Raw genomic sequence first — 14,466 nt, forward strand, 5'->3', positions numbered from 1 at the left:
CTTTATATGAGTCGCCTCTTATCTTCCCTTAAGCCAAACAAAGTGTCCTTACATTCGCCGCAGACAGGATACATTGCTCCCAGCTGAATCATAGCTGCAGTATACAGATAGTTGAAATGCCCTTTTATGGCATCGAAAGGCTTTTTTGCAACAGGAAATGACCTCGGTTCATGTGAGTAAGGTCTTGCAAGAACCATGTCTCAGCAGAGTGTGTGTGTGAGTGAGTGTGTGTGTGTGTGTGTGTGTGTGTGTACGTGTCTGTGTGTGTGTGTGTACGTGTGTGTGTGTGGGGATGAAGCCCCTGACAGTTAGAGTAACTGCACAGAATCAACTCAGAGCTGCTGTGTATCGGCATGTTACAGCCAGGGGCCTGAAGTGTGTTCAAACACGTTGGTGGACCATTAAAATATTTGCGAGAGCTGACATAGCTTGACTTGTATCAGAGCTTCAGAATTGTAATACTTTTGGGCAATTTTTGAGGATACATTCAATGTTTTCCTGAACCTTATTAGAATTCCTGAACAGATATATATTATAATGGATACTTTTCCTAAATGGGCGTCCACCAATCAGGGGTGTGGAGAGAAAGATACCTTACCCCAAATTACTTCCTTAGGCATTGAAGTGTATGTACGTCACTTTAGATCAGGGGTCTCAAACTGATTTCAGCTCAGGGGCCACATACAGCTGATGTCAATGGGGTCGTACAAGTACAATCAGCATAATTAAAAAAAACACACCTTTTTAAACTGGCATATTCAATATCTTAATAATTTTTCTAAACTGATTGTTGTTTTTAAGTCTTTGTTTTTAAGTCTTGTATTACTGTGTGACCTTCTTTGTTGCTTGTTTTTAATTATGCTCTGTAAGGTGTCCTTGAGAGCTTTGAAAGGCACCCATAAATAAAATGTATTCTTATTCTTATTATTATAATAACCTTTAGATAACCACAACTCCAACTTGTTTTAGTGCAAATAAGTACATTCTGAAAATCAAATGAACTATCTTTTTACACACCACCATACAAACTAAAGTGGGAACTAGTAAGGAAGAAGGTTACGTTATCCCTCTGCCGTGTAAATGTGTATGAATTAAACTTACAAAAAGTTATGAAATGTGCAGTTATCTAATCTTCTCTGTAATTCGTACGCTTTGGAGGCTCCCCTGCTTCAGATAAATGTGTCTGCTAAATGAAATGTAGCTAAGGATGGCAAGACTCTGAAGGGTCTGATTTGTGTGTTATGAAATGTAAGAGCATGTGTCATATGTCAGTACATGATTGTAACTTGATCTGTTTCCCTTTCTTTAGCCAGAGGAAAAGAGAAAGCCAGAGCTCAGCATCTGACGGGCAGGAGGGCTGTCACTGAACACCACTTTACATCAGGTAACACTGCTTTCTACTTTAAATACACTAAATTGGGTATTAAACATTAAAAGTAAGCAGAAAACAAGCGGCTGTATCTTCGATTGTATTGCCCACATTGAAAGTAGGTTTCAATGTGAGTTAGGGCTGTGCAATATTTACATTTTGAATCAATAATATGAAACTAGACCATGTCGTTCATCTTGCTTATCGTAACATCGTAAGTGTGGTCTTTTCCTTGTTTTGAGAGGCTGCATTACAGTGTGGGGATTTCACTTTCTGACATGACTCATCAAAACCACATTGCAGATGACATTTTCTGCATATTCTCTCTATGAAAATATCTTGGAAAGAACCAGCGGTCAATCAAACAATATTGTCGCAATATCAGTATCAAAGTCATTTGGTCCAGCATATTGTGACACATGATTTTCTCCATGTTACCACATATATGTCACATATACATATCTTGTGTCAAAAACTCTTCAGTATAAATACATTGACTATCTACTGTACAGCTCAAATGTCACTCATTGAAGTATAATAACTAGAGATGTCCCGATCCGATCACGTGATCGGGGATCGGAGCCGATCACGTGATTTTCAAAAGATCGGAATCGGGAGAAAAAAATCGGGGATCGGGATTTTTTTTTTTTTTTAAATACTTTTTTTAATTTTTATTCAATGTTACAAAACAAAAATGCCCATGTTCAAGTCTTAAAGTCATCCTGAGGCCTTAGTTTTGGTTTCAAATGACAGAACATCATGTATGTGTTGCTTCTTTGGGGCTTGTCTTCATAGACCTGGTTGCTTATTTCTCTCAAATCTGGCAACAGAGTGGGCAGGGCGCAGTGTCTAACTGTAGCAGTAAGCTAACGAGTACTGATAAGCTTTATTTTGTTTTGATCCAATGCTGCACAACTGAACTGATCCAATGCTGCTGTGAAAGAAAGAAGCTATATCCATGTTGGATAGAATATCCAATTTAAATAAAAAAATAACCTTAAGGGACAACTTGAATGCTTTTTTTTCTCTTAATGCATTGCATAAAGATCCGATCGGGAAAAATCGGTATCGGCAAATTGTCAAAATCAAATGATCGGAATCGGATCGGGAGCAAAAAAAGGTGATCGGGACATCCCTAATAATAACAAACCTAAGAGCAAGTTCCCCTTCATGGATCTTGTGTCAGTCTTTAGGAACGGTGAGATAAAAAGGCATTTTGTCTCTTGGTGTATGAAACTACATTACCCAGCATTCACTTTGATAGCTGTGTTATCCTGAGATCTGATCCCCTCCCTGCTGCATCCGCCTGTCATCAAGCAGGGAGCAGAACAAGGAGGAGGAACTGATAGTGAGACAGTGTTGGCAGGATGTGGGGGGGGTCTGTGTTGTGACATCCAATCCCTGAGAGCCATGAGGCCGGCACATGCTGCTGTTTCCTCACTGCACGCTGTCACTCTGCGGCCAACGGGCCATTTCCCATCAGAGGTGGAGAAGTACTCAGACCTTGTACTTGGGTAAAAGTAGAAGTACTCAGATCTTGTACTTGGGTAAAAGTAGAAGTACTCAGATCTTGTACTTGGGTAAAAGCAGAAGTACTCAGATCTTGTACTGGGGTAAAAGTAGAAGTACTCAGATCTTGTACTTGGGTAAAAGTAGAAGTACTCAGATCTTGTACTTGGGTAAAAGTAGAAGTACTCAGATCTTGTACTGGGGTAAAAGTAGAAGTACTCAGATATTGTACTTGGGTAAAAGTAGAAGTACTCAGATCTTGTACTTGGGTAAAAGTAGAAGTACTCAGATCTTGTACTTGGGTAAAAGTAGAAGTACTCAGATCTTGTACTTGGGTAAAAGCAGAAGTACTCAGATCTTGTACTTGGGTAAAAGTAGAAGTACTCAGATCTTGTACTTGGGTAAAAGTAGAAGTACTCAGATCTTGTACTGGGGTAAAAGTAGAAGTACTCAGATATTGTACTTGGGTAAAAGTAGAAGTGTTCAGATATTGTACTTGAGCAAAAGCAGAAGTACTCAGATCTTGTACTTGGGTAAAATTAGAAGTACTCAGATCTTGTACTTGGGTAAAAGTAGAAGTATTCAGATATTGTACTGGGGTAAAAGTAGAAGTACTCAGATCTTGTACTTGGGTAAAAGTAGAAGTACTCAGATATTGTACTTGAGTAAAAGCAGAAGTACTCAGATCTTGTACTTGGGTAAAAGTAGAAGTACTCAGATCTTGTACTTGGGTAAAAGTAGAAGTACTCAGATCTTGTACTTGAGTAAAAGTAGAAGTACTCAGACCTTGTACTTGGGTAAAAGTAGAAGTACTCAGATCTTGTACTTGAGTAAAAGTAGAAGTACTCAGACCTTGTACTTGGGTAAAAGTAGAAGTACTCAGATCTTGTACTTGAGTAAAAGTAGAAGTACTCAGACCTTGTACTTGGGTAAAAGTAGAAGTACTCAGATATTGTACTTGAGTAAAAGCAGAAGTACTCAGATCTTGTACTTGGGTAAAAGTAGAAGTACTCAGATCTTGTACTGGGGTAAAAGTAGAAGTACTCAGATCTTGTACTTGAGTAAAAGTAGAAGTACCAGAGTGTAGGAATACTCTGTTACAGTAAAAGTCATGCATTCAAAATGTTCCTCAAGTAAAAGTAGAAAAGTATTCTCATCAAAATATAGTGAAAGTAGCGACAGTAAAAGTAGTCATTGTGCAGATTGGTCCATTTCAGAATAATAGATATGATATGTTTTATAATGATTGATCATGAAAGTGTTCTCAAAGCTGGTAAAGTTGCAGCTAGTTTCAATGACTTTGTATACTGCAGGGTAGCTTGTGGATTTACTCCAGGTGGATCTAAAGTCTGATTTAACACTTGATTAGATTTCACATCATTCATCCACATCTGTGAAGTAACTAAAGGTATGAAATACATGTAGTGGAGTCAAAGTACACCATTTACCTCTGAATGGTAGTGGAGTAGAAGTACTAAGTTGCATACAATTGAAATACTCAAGTAAAGTATCTAAAAATGTTACTTACAGTACTTGAGTAAATGTACTTACTTCCCACCTCTGGAAATAACTATTTGTTAGTCATGCATTTAAAGTTTAACTTGTGTAAGAATAGGAAATCTTCTCTATTTAGAAGCAGCCATAGTTACAGTGTTTCTATGACCGCTACAACAACATGTTTTTGACAGCAATTAGAATATCTGCTGTAAACATGCGGTGTTTCCTGTCTGGGTTTCTCTGAGGCTTCTGGTTTCTTGTGTTTGTGTAAAAATATCTTGGGTTCCTCATTTTAAAGTTTGCTTCTCTTTCTTGTCATCGCTTTATGCTCGGCTTGGCCATCACTCACTTAAATAAAGTCAACTTGGGGGTTTATGCTGGTTTTGACCCCACCTGGGACACCTGTGCCCTTATGTCTGTTACCCCACCATATCTCCAAAACCCTATAAACCTGGGTTGAACCATTTTTTGATGTTGCAATTTGAGTGGTGGCCTACAGTAGCTGTTTTAAATGTATTTTCTCTTTTGTTATTGTTTTTCATAAAACATGTTCATGCTACTGTTAATTAGATTAAATTAGATTCGATATACTCATTGATCCCAAATTAAGAAATGGTGTCGTTACAGCAGCTTGTTAAATAAAAAGTACAAAAACGGTCAAAATATACACATCAGCAATAATTGTAATAATAATAAAATGAAATTATTTATATAGCACCTTTCAAGCAGATCTACAAAGTGCTTTAGATAAAAACCCATGGAATTCAAATGAACTAGAAACCTCACTGAGTCAAACAAATAGAAGTCATTTAACGTAAATTAAATCACATAAAAGAAGTTGTAAAAACAAAATTGAAAGAGCAGACAGACAAAACTGGAAATATAAATATCTATCTGTCTATAGTATTTAAAATAAGTTATAACACACTGTGTTTTAGTAGTCTAACCTGCTAAAATAAAAATCTAAACATACTCCAAAACATTATACGATACGCTTTGAGGACACTTTGGTTTATATAGTGTGTGTGTGTGTGTGTGTGTGTGTGTGTGTGTGTGTGTGTGTGTGTGTGTGTGTGTGTGTGTGTGTGTGTGTGTGTGTGTGTGTGTGTGTGTGTGTGTGTGTGTGTGTGTGTGTGTGTGTGTGTGTGTGTGTGTGTGTGTGTGTGTGTGTGTGTGTGTGTGTGTGTGTGTGTGTGTGTGTGTGTGTGTGTGTGTGTGTGTGTGTGGTTGGTTTAAGGTAGCTTCGGTCACCCTTAAATATGCAGTCAGCTCTGAATATAGCCCGGTTATCTGCAGAGAAATGAATGTGGGACGCTGTTGGAGAATCTGTGTGAGAGGAGGTTAGCTTCTCGCATCACAGTGACGAAGACATGTGGCTGAATCATATTCACAAATCCAAGCAGACACTCATAGCTAATGTATGTGTTTTCATATTTTTGTGACCATGTGTATGTTTTGTATTAATCAGAATCAGAAACAGGTCTATTTCCAAGGGTTACACATACAAGGAATTTGCCTTGGTGTATTTAGTGCATACATAAACATTAAACAGAGTTAAAGAAGACTCAAACGACCAAAACATTGAACTATTATCCAGACAAACGATAAATCGAACTATTTTAACATTAACAAATAGAGAAATATTACAGAAAAATGTATAGAAAACGACATACAGTATGATATGACAACTCAGAATAATAACATCAAATGTGCAGTATTGTTACGAAAAGTGGAAAACTGTTCAGATATTAAAAGAGATATACAAATGTGCAAAGTAATGCTAATATGTGTTTTAATATTATGTCTTTAATCAAACAGGTGTATTGCCTGTAGGTTGGCAAATACGAGGAATTTTCCTTGGTGTATTTGGTGTATACATAAACACAGTCAAAGAAGATCGAAAGTAAGAAACAGACAAAAAATTCTACAATTTAAAAAAATAACTATTACAAAAATAACATTAAATATTTAGTCACATAAATATACCAAATATAGACATGTAAAAAAAAAGACTTACAAATTATAATATGACGTAAAAATAATAAAATTGAATATGTCCAGTATTGTCACGAAAAGTGGAAAGCTGTTCAGATATTAAAAGAGATAGCTTCGTATACAAATGTGCAAAAATATTCTGATGGTTGCGCAGTATTGACAATACCTAAATAAAAAGAGTTTGTGTTGTATTTTGGGCTACATTTGTGTACGATTGATTTGTCTTACAATACAGATTTATTTATAAAGCACTTTACAGCCTCCGGACCAAAGTGCTGTACAGTCAAATAAACAAACAAAACGTAAAAAAAAACACAGCTCAGCTCACACACCTTAAAACAAGTACAAGTACAAACTATTTAAACACAATAGAAGCAACAATCTACTAGATCAGTGATTCTCAAATGGGGGTACGCGGACCCCTAGGGGTACGTTGGGGTACTGCAGGGGGTACGTGCGATTAAAAAAAATAAAAAGGTTAATAAAAAAAATACCATGCATGATTACAAAAATAATTTTAGTACAAAAAGTTAAATAGAAAACAGAATTTTATATAAAATATTCCTAGAACCACTAAGGGGGTCCTCATATAAACATGTCAAATTTGTGTATTGTATTTTATAGTTTTTCATAAATTGTTAAACATATATTACTTCAATTGAAAAATCCTTGGAAAACTCATGCATGAAGGAGTTAATACATCCCACACTGATGGAACATCACTATATTGTAATTATTTATATTAGGGATGCCAGCGATTATTCGATTTTTCGTTACAGTCTCCATAATCGAAAATTATTTTTTAAAATTCGATTTTATTTATATATTTTTTTATTATTATTTAGGTTTTTCTTTTTTGTCCTGGTTTAGTTTCAACCAAAATATGCAGCGGCGAATAATCGATTAATATTCGCCAGGGCTGTCCGATTTTCGAATTTGATCATGGTCAGTTTCTGGCATCCCTCATTTATATAGGCTTTTTTTTAATCAAAGATCTCCGGGTTCGGTCAGGGGGTACTTGGCTCAGAAAATGTTTCAAAGGGGGTACATTACTGAAAAAAGTTTGAGAAGCACTGAGCTAGATGTCAATACGCTCAGGAGAAGAGGCTGGTTTAAAAACAGACTGTGTGTTGACCTTCTCCGTGTTTGTCCTCCTGCAGGTGTGAGTTGGGTGGAGGTGCAGAGCAGCAATCATGGTGGCCCTGTCCCTAAAGATCGGTGTGGGGAACGTGGTGAAGACCATGCAGTTTGAGCCCTCCACCATGGTGTACGACGCCTGCCGCATCATCAGGGAGAGAGTTCCTGAGGCGCAGCTCGGCCAGCGTGAGTTCCCGACATTTGTTCACATTACACAAACACAACCGAACATCCCCCAACATTAGACATATTACAAAATAATGCAAAAATAAATAAATCAAAAGTGTGCAGTTACTAGAAATCAGTTTAAAGTACAAGTTAATTAACAAATTCAACAAACATACAGTAAAAGCATATCCACATGCAGTGCAGAGTACAGCTTACAATTCTCCAAATAGATGAACCATATTCAACATTTCCTCAAAGTAGTTTAGTCCTTTCACTTTAAGCTTCCATAGCTTCTGCAATGTCCCCATTTTTTTTAATAAATTCTAACAACAGTTGAGTTCTTCACATTTAAAACATTTCAAGGCGCCAGTAAACTTAATTGTTGCTGCTTGCCGGATGGTCGAAAAGCTTCAGAAGCCTTCTCCTTAACACACCACACTTTTCATCTGTGCACCCCTGGGGTCTCTCTGATGGAACTGTTTGAAAAATGTGCATCAATATCTACATTTTTAAACAAATTCTCTCTAGAGTGGTGCAGGAATGAGTGCTAAAACTCGTAAATAACCTTCTAGGTATTTCAGTTTGCTTATCTTAAAGTCAACAAGATTTTAATTGCGTGTTTGTTAGATGCCTGAAATAGGATCTGTGGTTCACACGAGATTTTTACGTTTTATTGTATAACATAATACCCCAATGTATGTCGTGTCTCTACTGCGACATGTGACGTTAGCATTTGCAAACCATTGACAGGCACAACAATCTTTACAACACACTACAGGAAAGGGAAAACCCCAAAAGCAAAGTAGGGCCTCTTTACCAGTTTCTACGCAATACAGTTTGCAGAAATGTTAAAAAAAGACATTGTTCGTGGTGTCATGGAGCCCTTGTGACTTTTACTTCAGGGTCCGCCTACAAAAAAACATCATCCCTGCACCACTCTTATCTGAGCTGCCCTTTCACCTCACCTTCCAGTGTGGCAACTTTAAACACTTGAGTTTTGTGACAACGCCGGACAACACTTTGTAAGACCTAGTTTCTTTCAAGCAAAACCCAACCCTAACCCTCCAAGCCTCCTTGTTGCTTGTTTTGCAGATTGTTGCATTAGATTAATTGCTCTCCTTGAGTTTTCTTTGTATTAAGGCTGCACCTGTTAGTCTGATTTGCTTTTGTTAAGAACTGCTCATTGAAACAACTCAATACTGAACTTCCTGGTCCTCAGCAATGCACCTGGTTTGAAGTCCATCAGATGAACGGCTGCTGAAAACTTGAAGGACATAAATAAATACAGACAGACTTCTCCTGTTTATTGAGATGTATGAAACCCTTTCTACAGAAAAAGAACTACTTGCTTTTCCTAGGTCTCAGGTTATTGTCAATAAGCACTCGTATACTAGACTGGAGCTTCTCTTCATATTTAAATATTGTACAGTAAATGGACTTTATCTCTCAACTTTAACAAGTTCTCTATTGTCCGGAAAGTGTCAAAGATACTAAAATGCAATGCAACTTGTTGTGAGTAAGTTTAGATGGAGAAGGAGTGCACAGCAGCTGTAGGTGCATGCAGGGGAATGCAGGAGGGATTGTGGCCTTCCTACCTTTTGTCTCCATGATTACAGGCTCTGCAGAAGAGCTGCAGTTAAAAATGCCGCTGTAAGCTGAGAATAGCTCTCCTTCAACAGATATATCTGCTGGCGTGCGTGCAGAGTTATGTCTTTATTGCATGAGCTATTTCAGCACCAGCTCTCTGGGTCACATGATCAAGCCATTTTACCTTAAAGGTCCCATGTCATGGCCGTTTCTACTGATCATAATTCCATTGTTGAGGTCTACTAGAATAGATGTACATTGTTCAATGTTCCAAATTCACATTGGTTTCTCATACAGCATCTCTGTATAGTATGTGTATTCACTCTCTGTCCTAAACGGCTTGTTGGAGCTCCTGCCCCCCCCCCTCCCTGTGAGCCCAGTGGCCGTCTGCGAGACAGCGAGACACCGCGAAACCCAGCCTGGGCACACACACACCCGCAGCCTGGCTGGGAGTTTGTGTGTGTGCCCAGGCTGAGTTCCGCAGTGTCTCGCTGTCTCGCCAACCCCACACCAGTGAGCCAGCTCACAGTGTCCCGCTCCTCACAGCAACGAGCCTCGCAACGTCCCGCCGAGTGTGTGTGTGTGTGTGTGTGTGAGGAAGTCCACAGATTGGTCCAAACGTAACGGCTCCGCGGACGTAACGTAACGGCTCCACGGATTGGTCGATTTGGACCAATCTGCAGAGCCGTTACGTTACGTCACTATACCCAAGAAGTAAACAATGGAAAAAGAGAAATGTCCAACGAGGCGTTCTGGGGCAGCATAGACAGGTCTTCTCTGTGTTAGAGTTTTACTCACTACAGGGTGACTTGGGACCTTTAAGAAACACAAAGAGGGAAAGCTAGTATCTCTGACTTTGCCTAAAACAGCTCTTTCTACTCTCCAGCAGATGAAATGATCCAGTTCTTACCAAGACAAGTGGTCACATTTTGAAGTGTAACCTGATATGTTATCCAGAGTCCCACTGACCTAATAAACATAGACAGAGAATCAAAATCAAGATAGGGGGGAATTAGGTCTCCTGACAGTTTCACCTCATTAGAATAACATAAATAAACGTTAATATAAACAAAAGTTGTATGTAAAAATGTCAATCAAAGTCCTTGTGGCCACAGGGACACAGGCTCATGATGAAGCGCGTGTTAGTCCGTCAAATACTCCCTTGTTTCCATAAATGAACGACAAACTAATTCCAGATATTCCGTCTGACTCCTTGCTATCGTTCTTAGCTTGTCCATTTCATTAGTCACTGATTTGAGAGCTTCTAGTATCTCTGTATTTCCATGCCCAGCTCTCCTCCTTCTTCTCTTCGGTTTAGGATTGCCGTTGTTCCTTCCACCGTGCTAGCCGGTTTTATCGTGATCAGCAATGTCTGATGTAAACAAGGCCATAAACAAAGACCTCTCTAGACTTCAGAGAGGGCACAGTGTAATAAGTTACTATTAGGAGTTACTAAAAGAAGAATGAAATAAGCATGAACATTTTCAAATCTAGCAGGAGCAACTGCATCAGGCAGCGCATGTGTACTATTCAGCAGTGGTTCTCAAACTTTTTTCAATAATGTACCCCCTTTGAAAAGAAATTCAGCCAAGTACCCCCTGATCAGCGCAGACACAATTTGTTAGGGACAAAATGCCTATAAAGAGGTACAGTACAGCGCTGCACCATCAGCGTCTGATTTATTGAAACAACAACCTTGTAACTGAGAAACACTTAAATGCTACCTTTCAAATGTTTACAATCCATCACTAAATTCATGGCATCCAATTTTAACATCATGCAATAACACTGAGACGACATTAGTTGCATTTATCTGATCTTTTTAATAAGTTGTACTTACAGTGAGAAACATGGGCTGAGCTTCAATGAGGATCTTTGTCATTCTGACAGGGAGGCTGAGTTATTACACTGCGTTTTGAAATATGTGTAACTCTGTTGATATAAAACCCACACTGCTCAAACTTCGTTACTTTTCCTAAAATTGGTATATTTATTTATTTAGGGGCGTGGGGAATGAAGAGAAAAAAAGATATGAGCATTTTATGAGCATTTTGACCCCTCATATAAACATATGTATAATGCAGCGATATACTTTGCGGCCACACGCCGTTGCCAAGCAACGCTTATTGTTTAGGTGTCCTTTGATAAGCAGGCAATCATATCATTAGCTAGAACTAGCTGGATCTGATAGATTTGGACATAGACGCGAGTGAAGTCTAACCGGACGCGAGAGAGAGATCTGATCAGCTGCTGCTGTCGGAGAACACGCAGCTCTTCCGGATCACAGCTCCCCCGCTGTGACGGACCGTTGAGTGGAGCAAATACACTAAGAGTTAGACCTAACACACTTAGCTAGTTTATCTACTCTGGAACTAGCTAAACTAGTTATAGGCCTACATATATTTATTCTTTACTGTCGGGTCGATCATTACAGATTCAGCGAGCTGCACGAGACTAGGCTGTCAGGAGAGGGAGAGGAAAAGAGAGCACCCCGTTTATTATCCAGAATGACTGTAAACCTTTGAAGAAAGTAGTTAATCTACTATTAGTAGTTTGTTTTAATGCATTAATTATGTTTTTTTTTTTCATTAACATAAAATAAATCTCACGTACCCCCTACAGTACACCAACGTACCCCTAGGGGTCCGTGTACCCCCATTTGAGAACCACTGTACTAGACAAGTGCACATATTTGAAAAGTGACATCCAACACAAGCACTTACAGTAAGACCATAATAGCTCAATAGTGGCTGAAAACCACCGTGTGCATGTATGCCAAGAAACCCAGCTCCAGTGACTCACTGAGTATTTCTGTTTCCTCCTGCAGCCAATGACTACGGGCTGTTTCTGTCCGATGAAGACCCAAAGAAAGGCATCTGGCTGGAGGCGGGCAAGGCCCTGGACTACTACATGTTGAGGAACGGGGTGAGTCATCTTCACGCTCTCTGCACACCGCTTAATGCTTCAAATCATTTCAGCACTCCCCAGCCACCCACACATGTGCTCAGTGTCTGTTCACCAGCTGATCCCAACACCTCCAGGATGTGTGGACTAAACACAAAGGAATGCATTAAACTGTTTGCCATTGAACCAGAAGCTCCAGACGTAACATATGATGTCTGCAGTAGTAGACTATGCACTATATTATTTAGACCCTCCAGAAAAACGCCGGCTAAAATCCTTGATTATCTGTTTTAATTATTTTAATCGTTCTATGTCCTATATATATTCATCTTGCACTGTTGGAAGAACCTGTGACTTAAGTTTTTCATTGCCTTATCTACACTGTAGCTAATGTGCACATGGCAATAAAGCCTTGAATCTTGAATCTATAGCAGCTGAGGACCACAGATACTATAACTAACATTCATCTACTGATGTTCCTGCTTAAACAACACCTACTGTTATAAACACATCCACTGGCTGGAGTGGGTTTAAACTAATTAGCGTTAATTAGGCTAGTATTTGTTAGCATTGCTTTTGCTGGTTGCTGTGCCGTCATTAAAAGAGGCCCCTTAGGACAACAGAACGATGTGACTTTAGAAAATAAGAAAGCAAGATATTTATGATAAAAAATGATTTTATTTATAGGGAAAACCAGCCTTTCATTAAGCATATTCAGGCAGTAGCTTATACACCAATAATGAAACACGTCAGCACATACTACAGTTTAAAAAAGCAGGAATCAAATCAGAGCCAACAGAAAATGATAAATACATTTTTTTGCATCATGATTACATCCAATGACATGACTCCCCAAGCCTGGATGTGTCCTATTTAGTAAGATAAGATAAGATCTTTATTCTTCCCGAAGGAAATAGTTAGAGTTACAAAATACAATAAACACAGCAGCACAATAATAATAAAACTGTACACTAACAATGCAGTAAAAAGAGCAATTCAATAACTACAGGAAACATAGATGGTCACATAATGAATGTAAATATTAACAGTATTTAGTATTTGGTATTCAGTAGTGCAAAAACCGTAACGCTGCCCTGTTCCCTGTGTGTCTGCAGGACACTCTGGAGTACAAGAAGAAGCAGAGGCCTCTGAAGATCCGCATGCTGGACGGCACCGTGAAAACCGTCATGGTGGACGACTCCAAGATCGTCAGTGACATGCTGATGACCATCTGTGCCAGGATAGGTCAGCTCCGACACACGCACTCACACATCAGATGGACTACTCTCTTTAAAAAAAAAAAAAAGTATTCATCTATTCAATATCATACATGAACATCATACATTCTACATACAACAAAGTCCAGGGGCAGACATAGAAAGCAACAAAACATTTCATAAAGTAAATAAAGAAAAAAGGAAAGAAAAATACATTTTGATACTTCATATTAAATATGTTTGCCTTCTTATTCCTGATGTTTTTCATAGTGCTAATATATTGTTAAAAGTCTTGATAGAAATGTACACAATTTGGTTTGGAGTCATTTCTTTTTATGGATATGAAATTTCCCTAAAAATACAATTAACAGGACAAAAAAGACAAAATCTGCCTCTATATTTAATAAATGATTTATTCATCTATTCAATATCATACATGAACATCATACATTCTACTTACAACAAAGTCCAGGGGCAGACATACAAAGCAACAAAACATTACATAAAGTAAATAAAGGAAAATTAAAAAAGGAAAGTAGAATACATTTTGATTCTTCAGATTCAATATTTTTTAAATATCAAATTAATTTTGATTAGTGATGGGAATTACGGCTCTTTTGAAGGGAGCCGGATCTTATGGCTCCGTTCCTTTGGGAGAGCCGTTAAAAAGATCCGTTTTTTTAAAGGGGGCGGGGTTAATAGGTTTATCTAGAAAATATACCTTTTATAATTCAATCAAATGTAGCCCTGTTTTGACTAATGATTTATATGTACACATATATGACTTAAATTATTCAATACATAATTTTTACTAAAGTATTAAAAAGTAAAAATGTGGCCAATTGTTTTCATTGCGTTTACAGACCCTTGTAATTCTCTGATTGTAGAACCACGCAAAAAAAAAGCACATGGCAACACCTATTCAAACTGACAACAAATCTTTGCTGAGCCTAAACATAATCTTAAATAAATAACATAATGAAAATAAATATATTGCAATGCTCAAAACAGCAGCATCCAAAAGTTTCTAATCCTTGGATATTACATGTCACTGCCTGCATGCACAGAGCACCCGTAGCGCAG

General features: G+C 38.3%; 1 protein-coding gene across 1 annotated transcript in view; it reads left to right on the plus strand.

The window, feature by feature from the left end:
• Positions 1-14,314, plus strand: part of LOC307024361 (talin-1-like) — a gene marked incomplete at its 3' end in the record, with an annotated part of 31,063 nt that extends 16,749 nt beyond the window's left edge. Inside the window, exons 2-6 of the mRNA XM_079658426.1 lie at positions 1,310-1,384; positions 7,531-7,693; positions 12,090-12,187; positions 13,282-13,411; positions 14,271-14,314. Of these exons, the coding sequence (XP_079514552.1) occupies positions 7,564-7,693; positions 12,090-12,187; positions 13,282-13,411; positions 14,271-14,314 (402 nt within the window). The 5' untranslated portion in view covers positions 1,310-1,384; positions 7,531-7,563. The remainder of the gene's footprint in view (positions 1-1,309; positions 1,385-7,530; positions 7,694-12,089; positions 12,188-13,281; positions 13,412-14,270) is intronic.
• Positions 14,315-14,466: the final 152 nt, after the last annotated feature.

The sequence above is a fragment of the Notothenia rossii genome (genome assembly GCF_949606895.1).
Source record: "Notothenia rossii genome assembly, chromosome: 11".
Classification (NCBI taxonomy): domain Eukaryota; kingdom Metazoa; phylum Chordata; class Actinopteri; order Perciformes; family Nototheniidae; genus Notothenia; species Notothenia rossii.